Genomic DNA, 14,793 nt, shown 5'->3' on the forward strand with positions numbered 1-14,793 from the left:
TTGTTTAATTGTTTCATATATGTAAAAACAAGAACTTGGCACCAATATATCTGAAAACTTTTTGTCATTACCGCAAATGCATTAAAAACAATGATATGGAAATGCACAAAGACATTTCAGTTAAGGCTTCTACAAATATTGCATGTTCTAGAATTAAACATCTATTTTGTAAACTTGTTCTAAGACATTCCAAGAAACTAAAAAAAAAGCTCACTCATATTCCACTGTGAGGCTTAATGGAATGAAAAGTATTTTGTAAAATAGACAATTAGCCAATGAACTGTTTACTGTGCTTTTTATATGGCAACCTTAAAACTCATTAAGTTAAATATGGCTATACTCAGACCCTCCTACAAATATACACTGGAAAGGCAAGCTTGGCTTGAAATAGTGATCACATTAAGTTCATTAATTCAATCCCTGCTCAACCATATAAAAACTACTGTATTTCACATTAAGAATGAATCTGGCTCTTGGCTGGCATCACTTTGTCTGAGGGATAGTTGGCCAATTACTAGTGTTAATATCAGAAATCAAGCAATGATGCTGTCCAAGTTTTTCCTGTACTGATGTGATGCCTCAGCACATTTCTGCTGAGCTCCATATTTTATGGGCAAAATTATACTTCTGACCATACCAAGATGAAAGAAAAGTCACGCAGCCATGCCATTAATAATCTCATCTTCAGGAGGTCAGTGACTCTGCAAGCAAACATGCAACATCAGGAGAAAAGTGTGGTGGCAAAGTACATGGAACACTTCCTGTCTCATCCCTCATCTCCTACAGCCAAATCATGGCAAAAACATCCAGTGCACAACTGAAGGAGACCAGCACTCTGAATCTCTCCATTTTAATCTACAGTGCAGTGCCAGCTGTAACTCAGCTCTGGTTTTACAAAAATACAGACACAAGAGCCATGACAATTTACAAAAACGCTAAGGGCTCCTTCCCACAGCAAAGTGAATGCCTCAGAATGTAGCCAACCGCTGTAGACCATGTTTTAATTCTTGTAGATGTCTTTTTCCTTCCTGTCAAGATTACCACAGCATTTAAAAGATGTCATGAACACTGAATTTTTGAATAACTAAGATTTGCTGAATGGACACAAGAGAACACGAGTTCTCAACAGAGCAGCAACAGCCCTATTCATGTAACAGTATGAGTATCTAGGTAACAGCTACTCAGGTAACAGCACAAAGTTAGCACAGAAAGCATTGAAAGCTCTTTGACATTTTCTTTCAAGTCTTATATGGCTATTCTTAACTTCACTACTAAAAAAGTTCAATAATCCTTCAGTGAACTTTGACAAGTGCACCCACTTTACAACCACCCATAGACACACTTATCAAATCAAACAAGGCAAAATCAATATATGCTAAGTAACACATACAAACAAGTTTTGGGCTTTAGGTGACATTTTCTTGAGAAATGGTTTTCAAACTAGACCTTGTCTGCGTCTTCTAAGGAGATTGTTTCATTCTGCAATACATCTGTATTTATTCACATCTGCAATGCTTTTATTTTGCCACTTTAATCTAAATGAAAGAGAATGTTGCTTCTCATCAGCAAAACCCATCACCTGCCACAATTACTACTATGTCACTGCATAGAAGATGGGTTGCTGCAGACTTTTTGGGTTGATTTACTAAGCATTTTCTTGTAATTTTAGGAAAAAGTTTCCCATTCTATCCTAACACAAAACGACAATTTGGCAGAAAACAATCTATCAAAATAGGTGGGAGTAGGAGCATTTTTAACATTTATGAAATCCAAGTTTGTTTAGAAAGAGCAGTGAATAAAATGATTGCTCTTGCCATACCACATTAGGAGAAATCAGAACACTATTCTTGTGAGTGGCCTTGGAATAGTTATTCTTCCTGACTGTTGAGAAATTACAGGACATGGATATATCCTGTTGGCAGCACAAAAACACCCTGTTTGATGAGAAGATGTATTTAACTGACAAAATGTTGCAACATTAAAACTTCTTTGTCTTGTATCTACATCAGCCTGTAAGAACTTGTTATCATCAAGATTTTTGTCATGAGAACTAAATGAAGATAAAAAAGTAACCTCTTTTATGGATTATTAAAAAAAACTCTGTCAATTTAATCCTTTATTTTAGAAAAATATTTTATGACAAATTAGATTATTTTAAGATTACTAACTTGGTGGGGTTTGTTTCCTAACTCTGTTTAGTTATAAGTTTTTCTTAGACTACTTTTGTTGAAAGATTTTATTTTAATCTCTAGAAAATGTTTAACCAAATCAGATAAGCTAACTGCAGTTTGGATTAATAACAAAAGCAGGTTGTTGAAGACTGTACAGCAGTCAAAAAAGCACTGAACACCTGATCTGCATCCCTCTAGTGTCTTTGGCTATGTAGGTAGCAATATTTACAAAATCACCGTGACTTTATGCACTAGGGATATTCTACTTTGTAAAATAAAAAGCAAAAGTATAAAAGTTTTCAATCACACTTGGAAACTGTAACATACATAAAAAGATCAACATTCAATATATACAATATAAAAATACATTGTTTTCTTTATGAAAATTATAATACATAGCTATAATACACAACATGTTAGGCCATCAGTCACAGCTACAATGTATGCAGATTCTTGTTCCACATTATGGCTGGACTCTGGGTATGATATCTCGGTGAGGAAATTCCTCAATTTCAGAATGAAACATCAATTCTAAAAGAGAAAGGAAAGAACTATGTTTTCTTTGAAAACTTTCACCTGAATACAATTCCATTATTCTTGGAAAGTACCCTGGCATTCCCCCAAGCCTCCTGCTTTTCATCCCTATCATAGCATCAACAACTCAGCGATGGCAAGGGCCACCAATGGTTTTATTTATTTTTAACTATTGCTGCTCCCCCAAATGGACAGAATTGGTGACAATGTTAGCAGCTGATCATGTGCAGTGCCATTGTGCATTCAACATGGACACTGAAACACAACTCGGAATTAGACTAAGGGATTGTTAAAATGTTGAGACTGTCAGACTCAGGAGGGAAGACTTCTGTTTAGAGACTTGGTCATTTTTAGAAGTCTTTGCTCTGTATCTCACAGTATTAAGTTAGCATACCCCATTCTTAGCAGACTAAATTTTCTCTGCTATTTGGAACAAGTACTAATGAATTTCTCTCTAGAAATTTCCAAGGTGGTTTTCCAGTCTTCGTGGGGACATGTAAGTATCAAAAAATTTAATCAAAACCTGAGTAAAATTCTGCCACTGGATTCCTTGAGTAAGTCTTCATTATTTATGGGTTTTAAATATGATTTAAGCATCTATTATAAATTTTACCATTGAGGACTGTAAAGGCTGTCACTTAGTTTTTTGGTTTTTTTTCACTCATTATTTATTAGAAATAAACATAGTAATTAGAGCCAGCTGAAATATGGCCACCCAAACATTAAAATTCAAAACTAATTTGAAGAGGTGTGTTTGAGAGGCTCTGCCTCCCAAACACAAATCTGTGCTTCAATTCATGGTCTTCTTAGGACACCTTTTGACTTTTAAGTTGAAACTTAGGATTTCTATGTACAGCATACACTCAAGTGACAGGCTGCACGCACTTCACAGGAACACTGAGCTAGGACACGCCTTTTGGATCCCAGGTGGAGCACAAAAGGAAGAAGGCCCATTTTCTAGCCAAGTTTCTTTTATGAGAAGAACTTGCTTCCTCCTCCTCCAGCCTGGACCAGCACAAGCAGTCCTCATCCAAAGTCCTGTTCTGCAAGCACAAACTCCCTTTTCAAAGCCAGGGAGTTCCCCAAACTACTGCAATGACATACTGAAAATACTACTGAACTTGTAAACCATTTAGCACTTGCAGAAGGAACATTATTAACATTAGGTAATTTTCTAAGACACAAGTAGAATAAATACATTTAAAATACTGTTAAAATATTTTAAATTATTTTTCTCTTCATTGAAAAGAGACATTCTGTAATGTTTCAAAAGCCACGTTGCTTCAGACAGGACAAATAAAGCTTTTCTTTGTAAATTAATGTTTATAATACCAAACACAGACACCAGCATCCTAAGAAGCATTTGCTGTGAAAGATTGCTAGGAAATACTTGTTTTTCCTCAGTCACAAAATTTCTCAGGACTACTCTTGAACACCAAATGCAGAGCACAGCAGATAGAAACAATCAACAACTTGAATAAACAACACTTTGCCTATTAATGTTTCCTACCTTCACTGTGGTCTAGCTCTGGTCGGGAACTTAAGAAGATCCAACTTGTCCCAACTAGAACAGACACTATGAGATTCACCACAACCCACGAATGAACAATTTCTGCCTCTGTACCTGCAGTCCTGGGAAAGACACATCAAACCATCAGTCATCATTGGTGCACAGAAGTTACAATAATAACTGCAGCAAAGTAACGTCAAACCAAGTTTGCTAAGCCAGATGTGAAAAGGGAGCTACTTGGACCATTGGTCTTGCATTACAAAGGCCTGGTAAAGAGAACAATTACCAAAGACCACAGAAACCTTAAGCCTCCACTCTCTGCAAAAACTAACTGCCCAAACCAGCAAATTTGCACATAAATGCTTTTGTTCTACTTATCCTGGTTTACTTTAAAAATTCGTGCTACCGGAATTCGAGTCCATTAATAGGTACTTCAGAAATAACAGTTTTGGATGGGATGGCCTAACATGAATTGATGGTTTTTATTTAAATGTCAGCTGTGTCTGCTCAGCCCATGCATCCTGTGGCAGACTCCTTTAAAAACAGAATTGACTGTCTACAGAATGTCCTGCCCTTGAACCCAAAATGGTTACCTCAGTAGGGTTCTACTCTCAAGCAAAAGAGATTATTAAGGTTCCTGCCAGATGACATTTCCAGCATCATTCCAACTCTTGTTTGAGGTATAATGGATTTGCAAACAACGTGACCAAACTCTTCCTTGAGTTTTTATTTTTCAGCGAAAATATGAAATATTCAGGACAAGCTCAAAGGCAGGTTCAGAAATAAAATGCTTCACCAATACTTTCTTACATATCTTGTACAACCTCTTCAATCTGCCACTTTGACAAGGGTCCCTAAGTGAGCTATGTTATAATTTACAGAGGTGGTTCCTTGTTTCCTACCAGATACTGCCATTTTCCGAAGGTGGCGTGTAGAGGTTGATTCTGTCACATGTCATCTGCTGGCTTAAGGATAAGATAAGAGCAGCAAAGTACACTGGAAGAAATAGAATTAGTAGTGTCAGATATAAACTCCCAAAATGCTGTCTCATCATGACCTGGTATCACTACATTTTCTTTCCTTTCACTCTACTGCCTCCAGTCGTAGTCTGCTTTAATTCATTCTATTTTCTATAACATTCCCCTGACCCCTGACCTATCAAAATCTGGTTTCTGCACTTCTGCAATCCATGAGCTACATCAAAGATTGTGATACTGTTTCTTTGTTAGGTTTGTGTTCTATATTCAGAAATGGAAAAGAACTGTCTCACTAATAGCCCCACTAATGCTACTATTGCAAATGCTTTAAAAATATGGAACAAAGTGTTTATGGCCTTTACTGTTATCAACTACTGGGAAAGTCATTTATTCTAATGCAGAAAATAACCTGGGAGGCAGATTTCAGTATAAAGAGTACAGAGGAGCTTTCCATTTACCGTATTTTCTGGACAGCTTCCTATCCACTTCAAAATACTTACAGAAAGAAGCTAGTGCTGCTGGGTCTAGGGTAAGAAAGCCCCTCAGTGCAACTGATGCTTTTGCCAGATCAATCCTGATAACAAAATCAAGAGTCATTAACCCAGCCCAGCAAGACAATGATATTGTTCCTCTAACAGCATTCTATTGTTCTTTTACTTTTTGCAAGGTATTTTTTCTGCCTCTGTAACAGTGCTTTAATATACAACTATACCCCACACACATAGCAATGGTCCTCATTATGCCAATTCCAAAATAAAGGAGGATGTTCCATGAGGTTTCCCACTGCAGACCTTTCTGAAACAGGAAGAACCTGGGGACATCTGTCCCCTCTAATCCTTGCCATTTGATGCAGTGTCCATGCTAATGTAACTGCTTACACTGCTTACAGGAGCAAATGTAACTTGGGACTCCTCCCTGTCATCCTTCCAGGGAAAAAATACACTTTTTTTCATAGCACCAACTCCTCCCCTGGCTTATCCTACCTGTAACTAAAAGAAACATTTGTAACATCCATGAATCTAATCTAGTTAATGATCTTTTTTGAGCTTCTGTCTTTTCATTCCCAGTCTTAATCTGTAATGCAGAAGCCCCAGCTAAGCCAGGCCAACTGTTTGCTCAGCTATGTTTCAAACCTGACTAGGCAATGGATTCCTATGAAAAGGGAACCTGATAGAAGCATTTGTTGTTCTCCACCCCTCTTCACAGTCCCACCTCAAAAAAACAGGTCAGCTTGGGCATTTGTTTCAGTTCCTGATCCCACAAACAGCAGCAATACATTGAAGTAGGGTGCAAACACTGGACAGAAATGAGTACCAAAGGTCTGGATGTATAAGAACACTCCTTCTGTGTTTAGTCAGCCATATGAAAAATTAGTCTTCGAGTGTATCAGTTAAATCATCAACAGCAAATCAAAATGTGCCATAGAAAGGAGAAAGGAACATCATATACACAAATTATATATATATATATTTACACCTTTCAAATACAAATATGTTTTACCTGTCAAAGGCTGAGACTGTACTGATAGACAGCAAAAAATAGAACAAACTTTGAGCTGGGTATGCTATTGTCTTATACTGCTCAAGTAGGTTAGAAACCATGGAAAGCTCATTTCCTGCCAAAATGTAGATAACCACGATGTTCCATACAGCATAGCCAGCAAGGAAACCATGGGTGAAGAAGCCCAACACCCTGAATGGAGGAAAGAACATTAGACCAGTTTTAACATCTTGAATTAGCTACAGATAGAAAAGGCCTATGAATCCATCTGTGCAACCCTGCTTTTCAAGGCCCTTCAGAGATTGTTTCTGAATGCTTTTTCTGATCTAGTTAAAAAAAATCTAAGTAAGAGTTCTGTTTCCTCCCATCACAGCAGACTGCACCAGAACCTGAGCACTTAAAGAAAACAAAGATGTTTTGCCTTCCCTTCATTACAACCACAGACATCAAATACTTTCACTTGTAGCTGTAGTTTCCCAAGACCACTGCCCCTTACACTTACACAATGTTCTAACTTGTCCCCAAGGCAATCTTTTCAATATCTTCATTTCTAAGGAAAAGCTTAAGCAGGAAGCCCAGGCTTCCAGCTAAAATACACCACAGAAGAAAATAGCTGTTATCTTCCCACTCTCTATCACAACACAACCACATATTTAAAAAATAACATTTTTGCTGTTATGTGCAAGCTTATTCCCCCAGTGCAATTTCACTCCTCCCTCTTTCCCACCAATCAGGATTTTTCTTTGAGAACTGTCTGAATTCAGGTATTTTTATTCTGGTGATACACATGATGGGTCAGTCTTATTTTCTAACACATTTTTGTAGGTGACTAATGTTTTGGTTATCAGCTCCATCTCTTGCTATTGAGATTTTGTCTGAATCTTTGCAATGTGGCTTTCTTAGTTATTCTTTTTATAAGCTGTTTTTCACATGTGATATCTAAACTAGAAATACAAAATCTTGACTACAAGTATCAAAAGCTAGAGGACTGATAAACTTTATACCTGTTGAATCCTGAACCATTAGGATATTAGGAATATCCAAAAGAAATAAAAATACATCACAACTATAGTGGAAAGACACTAATTTTTATGTAAGAAAAAAAAAATTACCCCAAACCCCTGATTTATGTTTATTTACATCAGAACATTTATTTTTCACCTGAAACTTCGGTGCACTGAGAGGGCAACATCTCTAGTAGTCCATGAAGCCTTCACATCCAGAAGTACATTGATATTTTCAGTGGTTTTAATCAATTCTGCACGGTCAGCTGCCTGGAAACGCCCTGAAAGGATAAGGAAATCAGTTCTAGACAGCTCTATTTCTTTTCACCTTCGTTTCTACATTAATGCTTATTAGTATTAAAAAGCTGTAAGCATCAGAATTTCAATTAGAAAATTTCTTCTCCCCACTTCCTGCCCTTTGTCAGCTTACACTGATACAAGATGCCTCTGATGATGCACCCTGGTGGATCAGGCTATGGAGATAACAACGCACAAAGCACTTTGGGAAATCACTCAGTGTTCCTGAGACAAAAAACCCCAAACAAAACAACAGAAAACCACAAACACCCTGCAAAAAATTCCACTTTAAAGACTTTCTGCAAGTAATAGTTTCTTCTCAAGGTACTGTGACAATATTAAGCTGAAAAAGCTCAGTTGGGAACTCTGAAACCTTTTTCATCCCCACCATGGAATTACAAAAATTGAACCAAATACAGCAGCACAGCAACACCAGCATTCACTGTTGAAAAATTATCATGTGTATTTATATCCAAATAATTTTTGTTTTGGAAAACTTTTTAAAAATTTCTTCCTAATATTACAGTATTTAGATTTTAGATACAATCATGCTGCTTCTAATTGCAAGGATGTTCTTAAATTACTTAAATCATAATATGAACTCACGATTTTTTTCAACAAACACTTTGCTAACAGGCTGACTAATTCCAGTGGGAGCAGCAAACACAGGCTGCTGATCTGGGCTCTTTCTGTGCTCATCTTCAATGATGTCTTCCTCCTCCACTTCCAGCTCATTGGAGCTCACTTCGGCTGGCCGAGGTTTCCTGTTGGCATGGAACACACAGTGGCACAGAGAAAGAATAGGAGGTCGTGTGTAAAATCCAAAGGCTCTTATGAACATTTAACATGTCTAACCTGACTGATGAGAACCCATCAGGCTGTGATCTGTATAGTATTACCCTGTTTATAACTTTAAGGGCTAAAGTTCCCACGGAGTTAGTTGACTAAAACCATAAGACTAATTCCATACCAAGAGATTAACTATTAGAACATATTAGAACAATAGGGAAGAAATGCTAACTTTCATAAAATTAAGATAGTAGAATGATAGAAAGCAGTTCCAAATTCTAATTTTTTCATGTCTGTGATTGAACTATTAAGCTCATGAAAATGTATTTACAGCTGTAACGCATCCAGGTATACATAGAACAAAGAAGTAAAAAAGGTTAGATCTTAACCCTGCAAAGAACTGTAACATAGGCTGAATGGCGTTGTGGGCTTCAAGATACTACATTTCTGTCAAAGGACAATGTAAAATACTCCTCTGCCACATTCATTGTCACAGTTACTCCAGATTATGAGCTATACTAGTTTTGTCTCACTTTGTTCTTTTTCTCTGTTTGCGGATCACTGTTCCTTCAGCTTCAGGGACATCCATGCCATTTCCATTCTGAAATAGGGATGCCACATTTTGCTGGGTAAAAGAGGTCTCAGAATCTGAAGATAAAAAAAAACCCAACTCAACATAAAAGTTTCAGAGTTTTCATAAAAATGGAAATACATTCATCTAAATATGTAAATAGTTATTATACAAAAAGAGTGGCCAAAAAAGTAATGATCTGAGCTTTGAATGATATAAAGTATTATATAATTTTCAAAACTGTATATCCATTATTTTCATGGAGGTTTGTACCCTAGAAAATCTGAAACTAGAAAATGAAACTCTAAGATACCACTCACCCAGAGATTACTTTCATCTGTTTTAGGTAAAGAAGCACATGAAATGTTTTAAATCTAAATATATGTTCTCCTATAATATTTCTGTGCTCCCAAGTTTTATTTACTGCTCTTTCCCATCTACAACCGTCTCACATACCTGTAGGTACTTTCTTCTTCTTGCGTTTCCTCTGAGGTGGGGCATCAGGAGGCTCAGGAGTCAGGGGCTCGCTGCTTTCCGACTGCCGACGACCCGCTGCTGGCACAATGCCATCTGAAAACCACAGGAAAAGACCCAGCAGCCTGAACTCAGAGCCACTGAGAAACAGGCAAGAGAAAGCTGCCATTTACTACACTGTTGCCCAGCTGAGCAACAACTGAGATGAAAATGCATTGGCTATAGGAAATATAAGAGTTGGGAATCAATGATGAGAAGTAGAAATATACAAAAGTATTTCACTGTGAAATGCTCAGAGAGAACTGAAGTATCCAAGAAATAGCACAATTCCCATTTGGGCATACAGAAGAGGACTGCCTGAAAAGAATTCATCACTGGAAAGAACTACACCTCTATGTTTCTCCTTTTTATATGCAAAGATTATAATGCAAGAGCCAATAAAAAATTAATAGTTTATTACAAGGTGATTCACAAAGATACGTGCTAAGACAAAAAGGCATCACGTCAAAGGCAAATTTAAATGCTAAACATACAATACAAGAATAAAGAAGGAGCAGAAAAAATCCACTGAAGGATATTTACTCCAGTCTGAGAAATGAATTATTATACTTTGGAGGAATTGTATTTCTCTGGGAGGTTAACAAGAATTCACATTCTAGTGCAGGAGCATTAACTTGCATGATCGGATGCAGAAAAAAAACATTACTTCTCCATTTTATATCACACCTGTTTTTTAATAGCACTTTCAAGGACTGCAATTTTTATGGTAACAACTGAACATTTGTTTCCACTTCAAACTCAAGTTTACCCACCTTTTATAAACCCTTATTGTGCAAAAATGCAAAATTAACCAGCAAAGTAATGGCAAAAGGTATACTTGGCACCATCTTTCAGCTCACTGGAAACAACAGTAAACAAAACTTAATCCTTAGGATATGCTGCTGGCAATAACTCTACTTGTTGCATTTAAAGGTCTGTTAATGGGGCCTCACTTTTAAGCAAATAAAGGAGGTTTTCTTGTCAATCTTTTATATGGATGCAAGTCAACTGGTTACAGAAATCCACTAGATTCTATTAACATGTTCTGCTTTATCAAAATAGATCAAACTTACAATCTTGCTTAAAACAGTGTATTTGTTCTGCAGATCTGCTTCTTGTAAAAACACAAAGCTCTCATACTAATAATCTTTACAGTCAACCCTTCAGTGACAATGGAGTGATTAACTTGTGGCTTTATTTGGCCAAGGACTGAAACTGAACCACACTGCTAAAGGAGTTTTATCTTAGTTCTTTCAAAAATTCAAGCGCTTAACACATTCAACATAAGCAGCTTACAGCTGGAAATGTCTATTTAATGAATTATGCAAAGAAGTTAGAAAGGAAAAAATTGCAGGAATAAAAGAACAGTTTTTAGTCGTGGCAGGACCTTACCTAATGGAGTCTTTCCTTTGGGTTTCTTTTTTTTGGGACGACTGAGTGGAATTTCATCTGCATAACATAAAAGAGAAATATGGATGCACAGCAAGGAGAAACCTCCATTTCCCTTTTTTAACAGCCATTCTATTGCACGTTAAGAAACAGATTCTTTTTTACAAATAATGACATGCTTTTTTTTTACAGGTAGGTAGGATGACAATTCACCAGTTCACATGAGGAAAAGGAGTACAGAAGATGGCAGGAAAACAGGGTAAGCAATTAGGGTAAAGAAGTCTTATGTGCAGCAAAGGTTCAATACACACATGCATGTGTGTTAAGTGATAAACTGAAATACTTTGAATAATGCTCTGAAAAATAAACTTATTGTTTAAAGCATGGTGGCAACATTTCAGTTACCTTATGGAAATAGCAAATAGTAAAGAGAGAGAAGAAAAACAACAATTCTAACAATGCACAGGTATCCAGTTTAAATGATCAGTCTGCATTTAAGAAAAGTACAAAGCTCTGTCTTTAAAGAGAGAATGAGTGGCACCAAAAGGTACTACCAATGTTTGTAGTTCTCTTTAATAACTCACCTTGGCTTCCACTTCATATTGAAGAAGAAAAGTTATTGAGGAGCAGTGTAAAAAGATGAAAAGAAAGTTATTTTTGAATCAATTACAATTCACAACTGTGAAATTCACACTACTGCTTTTATGGTTAACTTCCTTATCCCCCCTCCTCTTTATGAGTATGTGTATAACAGGGTTAAGGGTATGAAGCAATCAGCAAGATTCAACACTTTGTTGGTGACTATGCACAATTTCTTGATTGGCTAGTTGTGGATCAGATTAAAAGCTTTAATCACCTGGCTAATTAAAACTTATCTTACTGCCTGGTATATAACAAACTGACAAAAGTTATGAAACATTTGAGCCCATACATCACTAAAAAGACACTGTCTGTCAACAATCATAAACACTGCATTTATGTACCTGTACTTGCAGGTACTTTGAAGGAATTCTAAAGTACCATCTCATAAAAACTATGTAATTGCTTTTCCTTTCACATTGAAAAATAGCCCAATTTTTTCCCTATACTACATCAAACTAATAGATACCTAAATCCTTATTAAGGAATATCTAGCCTAATTCCAGAAATTCCTGTTTTAAAGGATTTGTGATTCAAATAAACTAAAGAACACAAAATAAAAGAGAGGAAGAAGAGATTAAAACAGACAACAATTAAACAAGACATTAAAACTGGAGTGTTTGTCTGCAAGTTTTTAGAGGGTTTATCTCTCACGAGTATTAAAACTGAGATAATATGGTAAAATTTCTTGGCTTCTATAAAACTTTAAAATGCTTTGCATTCCTTGTAAAGCATTTTGGGACAATAAATTAGCAAGATAAGCAATTTTACTACTCAGATGTTTATCAGACTTATTTCTCCTGATGTTATTACTTTCAAAATCTGCAGTACAGCATCATGACCAGTTCCACAGAATGCAATGATTTTACCTTGGCACTGGAGGAAGGGCACGAGGCGGGCACTGAAAGATAAGAGAGAGACAAGTCAACTTCTGCCACTATGAAACCACCTCTCAGAAAACAGCTTCAGATCAGGACATCCAAGGTACGTTTTGCTCTGTATGCCCCCTAAACGGCCAAACACTCCTAATGGAGATGTTACATAAAAGTATGATGTAAAAGATGCTGGAATAATATGACTTTACCAGAGTTCTGATGGGCACTGCAGCAGGAACATACAGCTAACCTCTGTGTGTGAGAGACAGCTTGCATTTCAGCTCCAATAATTTTCAATTTTCATGGAAGGTACCACTTTCATTAGAAAGCCGATTAGTCATTCTATTTAAATAGATATAAAATATTGCAATAATTTATGCATTCAGTATAACTGTACAGTATACAACATGAGCTGAATATTTTCTATTAATGAAGATGTAAATTCAGAACAATAATAAAAGTAATAAAAGGAAATAAGCTCACATATGAAAATACTTTTAAGTATTATAAAATATTATTTTTCTATATAATTTTGAACATATTTACCAGCAGGTCAAACACCTAAAATTGAAAAGTATCTCCTGATAATAATCTGAAACTGAGCTCGTACCTTTCTGTCATCTAGAAAAAGGAGTTAACTTTCAGATTTTGTACTACTCAATTATATTGAAAGAATATACACAAAGAAGTATTTCCCATGCACAGAAAATTCAAATACCAGAAATAAAAAGGACTGTAAGACTGCTAAGACTCAAGGATGCACAAACTTACCACTTGTTTCTTTCCCATATCATTTGAAGCCGTTCCCTGAAAGAGGCACTGTGAACTGGTCTATGCTCCCTCACGCTGCTCACACTGAACCTCAGCTAATTCTGAACTAAAAATAAACTTCAGGCAGCCAGGATTAGCTGGATGTGAACCCTCCTGCCCCTGGGTCAGGACCCAGAGCTACTCCCTTTTGAAACAAGGGCAGGATGTTCAAATGCAGCAAATGTTACTTACACTAAAACACCCTTGACTCTGCATGCTAGTACAGGTTCCTATAAGCAAATTTTACATTGTTTTGTTTACCCAAAGCAAATGAGATGCCTCATGCAAGGAAGGGTTTGTGGGATTAGATGTCAAATCTCTCACTTGGATTTTGGCCATGCTGAAGACTGACAGCAAGTGCCTTTCACACAGGTAAAGAACTGCACACCCTAAGTGGCACCCAGCAAACTGCTGGGACTGGTCACACTATACTGGTACACCATAAGGGAAAAAAATATCGGTAAAGGTCTTTATTGTTTCCAACATTCTAGTGGCAATAAATATTAAATGTTTAAGATCCTTGGTATTTAAAAAACTTAAAAGCTAAAAACCCCATAAAAACAAACAAAAGCCACAAACCTCTTACACAGCATTCACTGCCTATGCAGTAGTAATTTTGTACTCTGTAGTACCTATTTGTTTTATTACCTTCTACAAAACAATTAGCACAAGTGCATTGATTTCTGTATCATTTATTCCTTGCAACACATGAAACCATATGCAACCAGCCAGTCATGAATACTCATCTGTCCATCTGTGTGACAGTCCCCACTCTGCTACAGAGCTATCAACTTTGGTCTATTTGCAGTTTCACAGAGTCTGAAGTAACTCACGCCAAACTTCATAGAAAAGGGTGAGTTTGGGGACAGATGGGTCCCCAAGGACATTTTGTTATGGACAGAAGAGTCACCGAGTGCTCCTCTAACGTGCCCCCGAAACCAAGAGAGTCCCACGAACCAGGCAGCCGCTGCCTCTGTGAAAACCAGTGTTGCACACCTGAGCCAGGCCAGACAGTGGGACGCACCTGGAAACTCAAGGGGAAAAACGAACTACCCAACTCCCCGGGTGTCCAGGATGCTGAGAATGAAAGGTTTAAATGCCCAGAATGTTTAAAAACGTTGAAACAGTCTTTACAGATTGTTAAAGCCTTGCAGGTTTTGAGAGATTTTTATGAAGAAAAAAAAACGCAATAAGGAAATACTTGGTTGCTTTTA

General features: G+C 36.9%; 1 protein-coding gene across 1 annotated transcript; it reads right to left on the reverse strand.

Moving 5' to 3' along the window:
* On the reverse strand, positions 1–13,390 carry TMEM237 (transmembrane protein 237; the record flags this gene model as incomplete). The annotated part of the gene is made up of 12 exons (XM_083865686.1): positions 1–2,702; positions 4,216–4,337; positions 5,118–5,211; positions 5,693–5,766; positions 6,693–6,884; positions 7,854–7,977; positions 8,600–8,757; positions 9,316–9,430; positions 9,810–9,923; positions 11,259–11,315; positions 12,764–12,795; positions 13,380–13,390. 12 exons carry the CDS (start codon positions 13,388–13,390, stop codon positions 2,635–2,637), a joined length of 1,161 nt encoding a protein of 386 aa, XP_083721812.1. The 3' UTR covers positions 1–2,634.
* Positions 13,391–14,793: the final 1,403 nt, after the last annotated feature.

The sequence above is a fragment of the Zosterops lateralis genome (assembly GCF_965231275.1).
Source record: "Zosterops lateralis genome assembly, chromosome: 7".
Classification (NCBI taxonomy): domain Eukaryota; kingdom Metazoa; phylum Chordata; class Aves; order Passeriformes; family Zosteropidae; genus Zosterops; species Zosterops lateralis.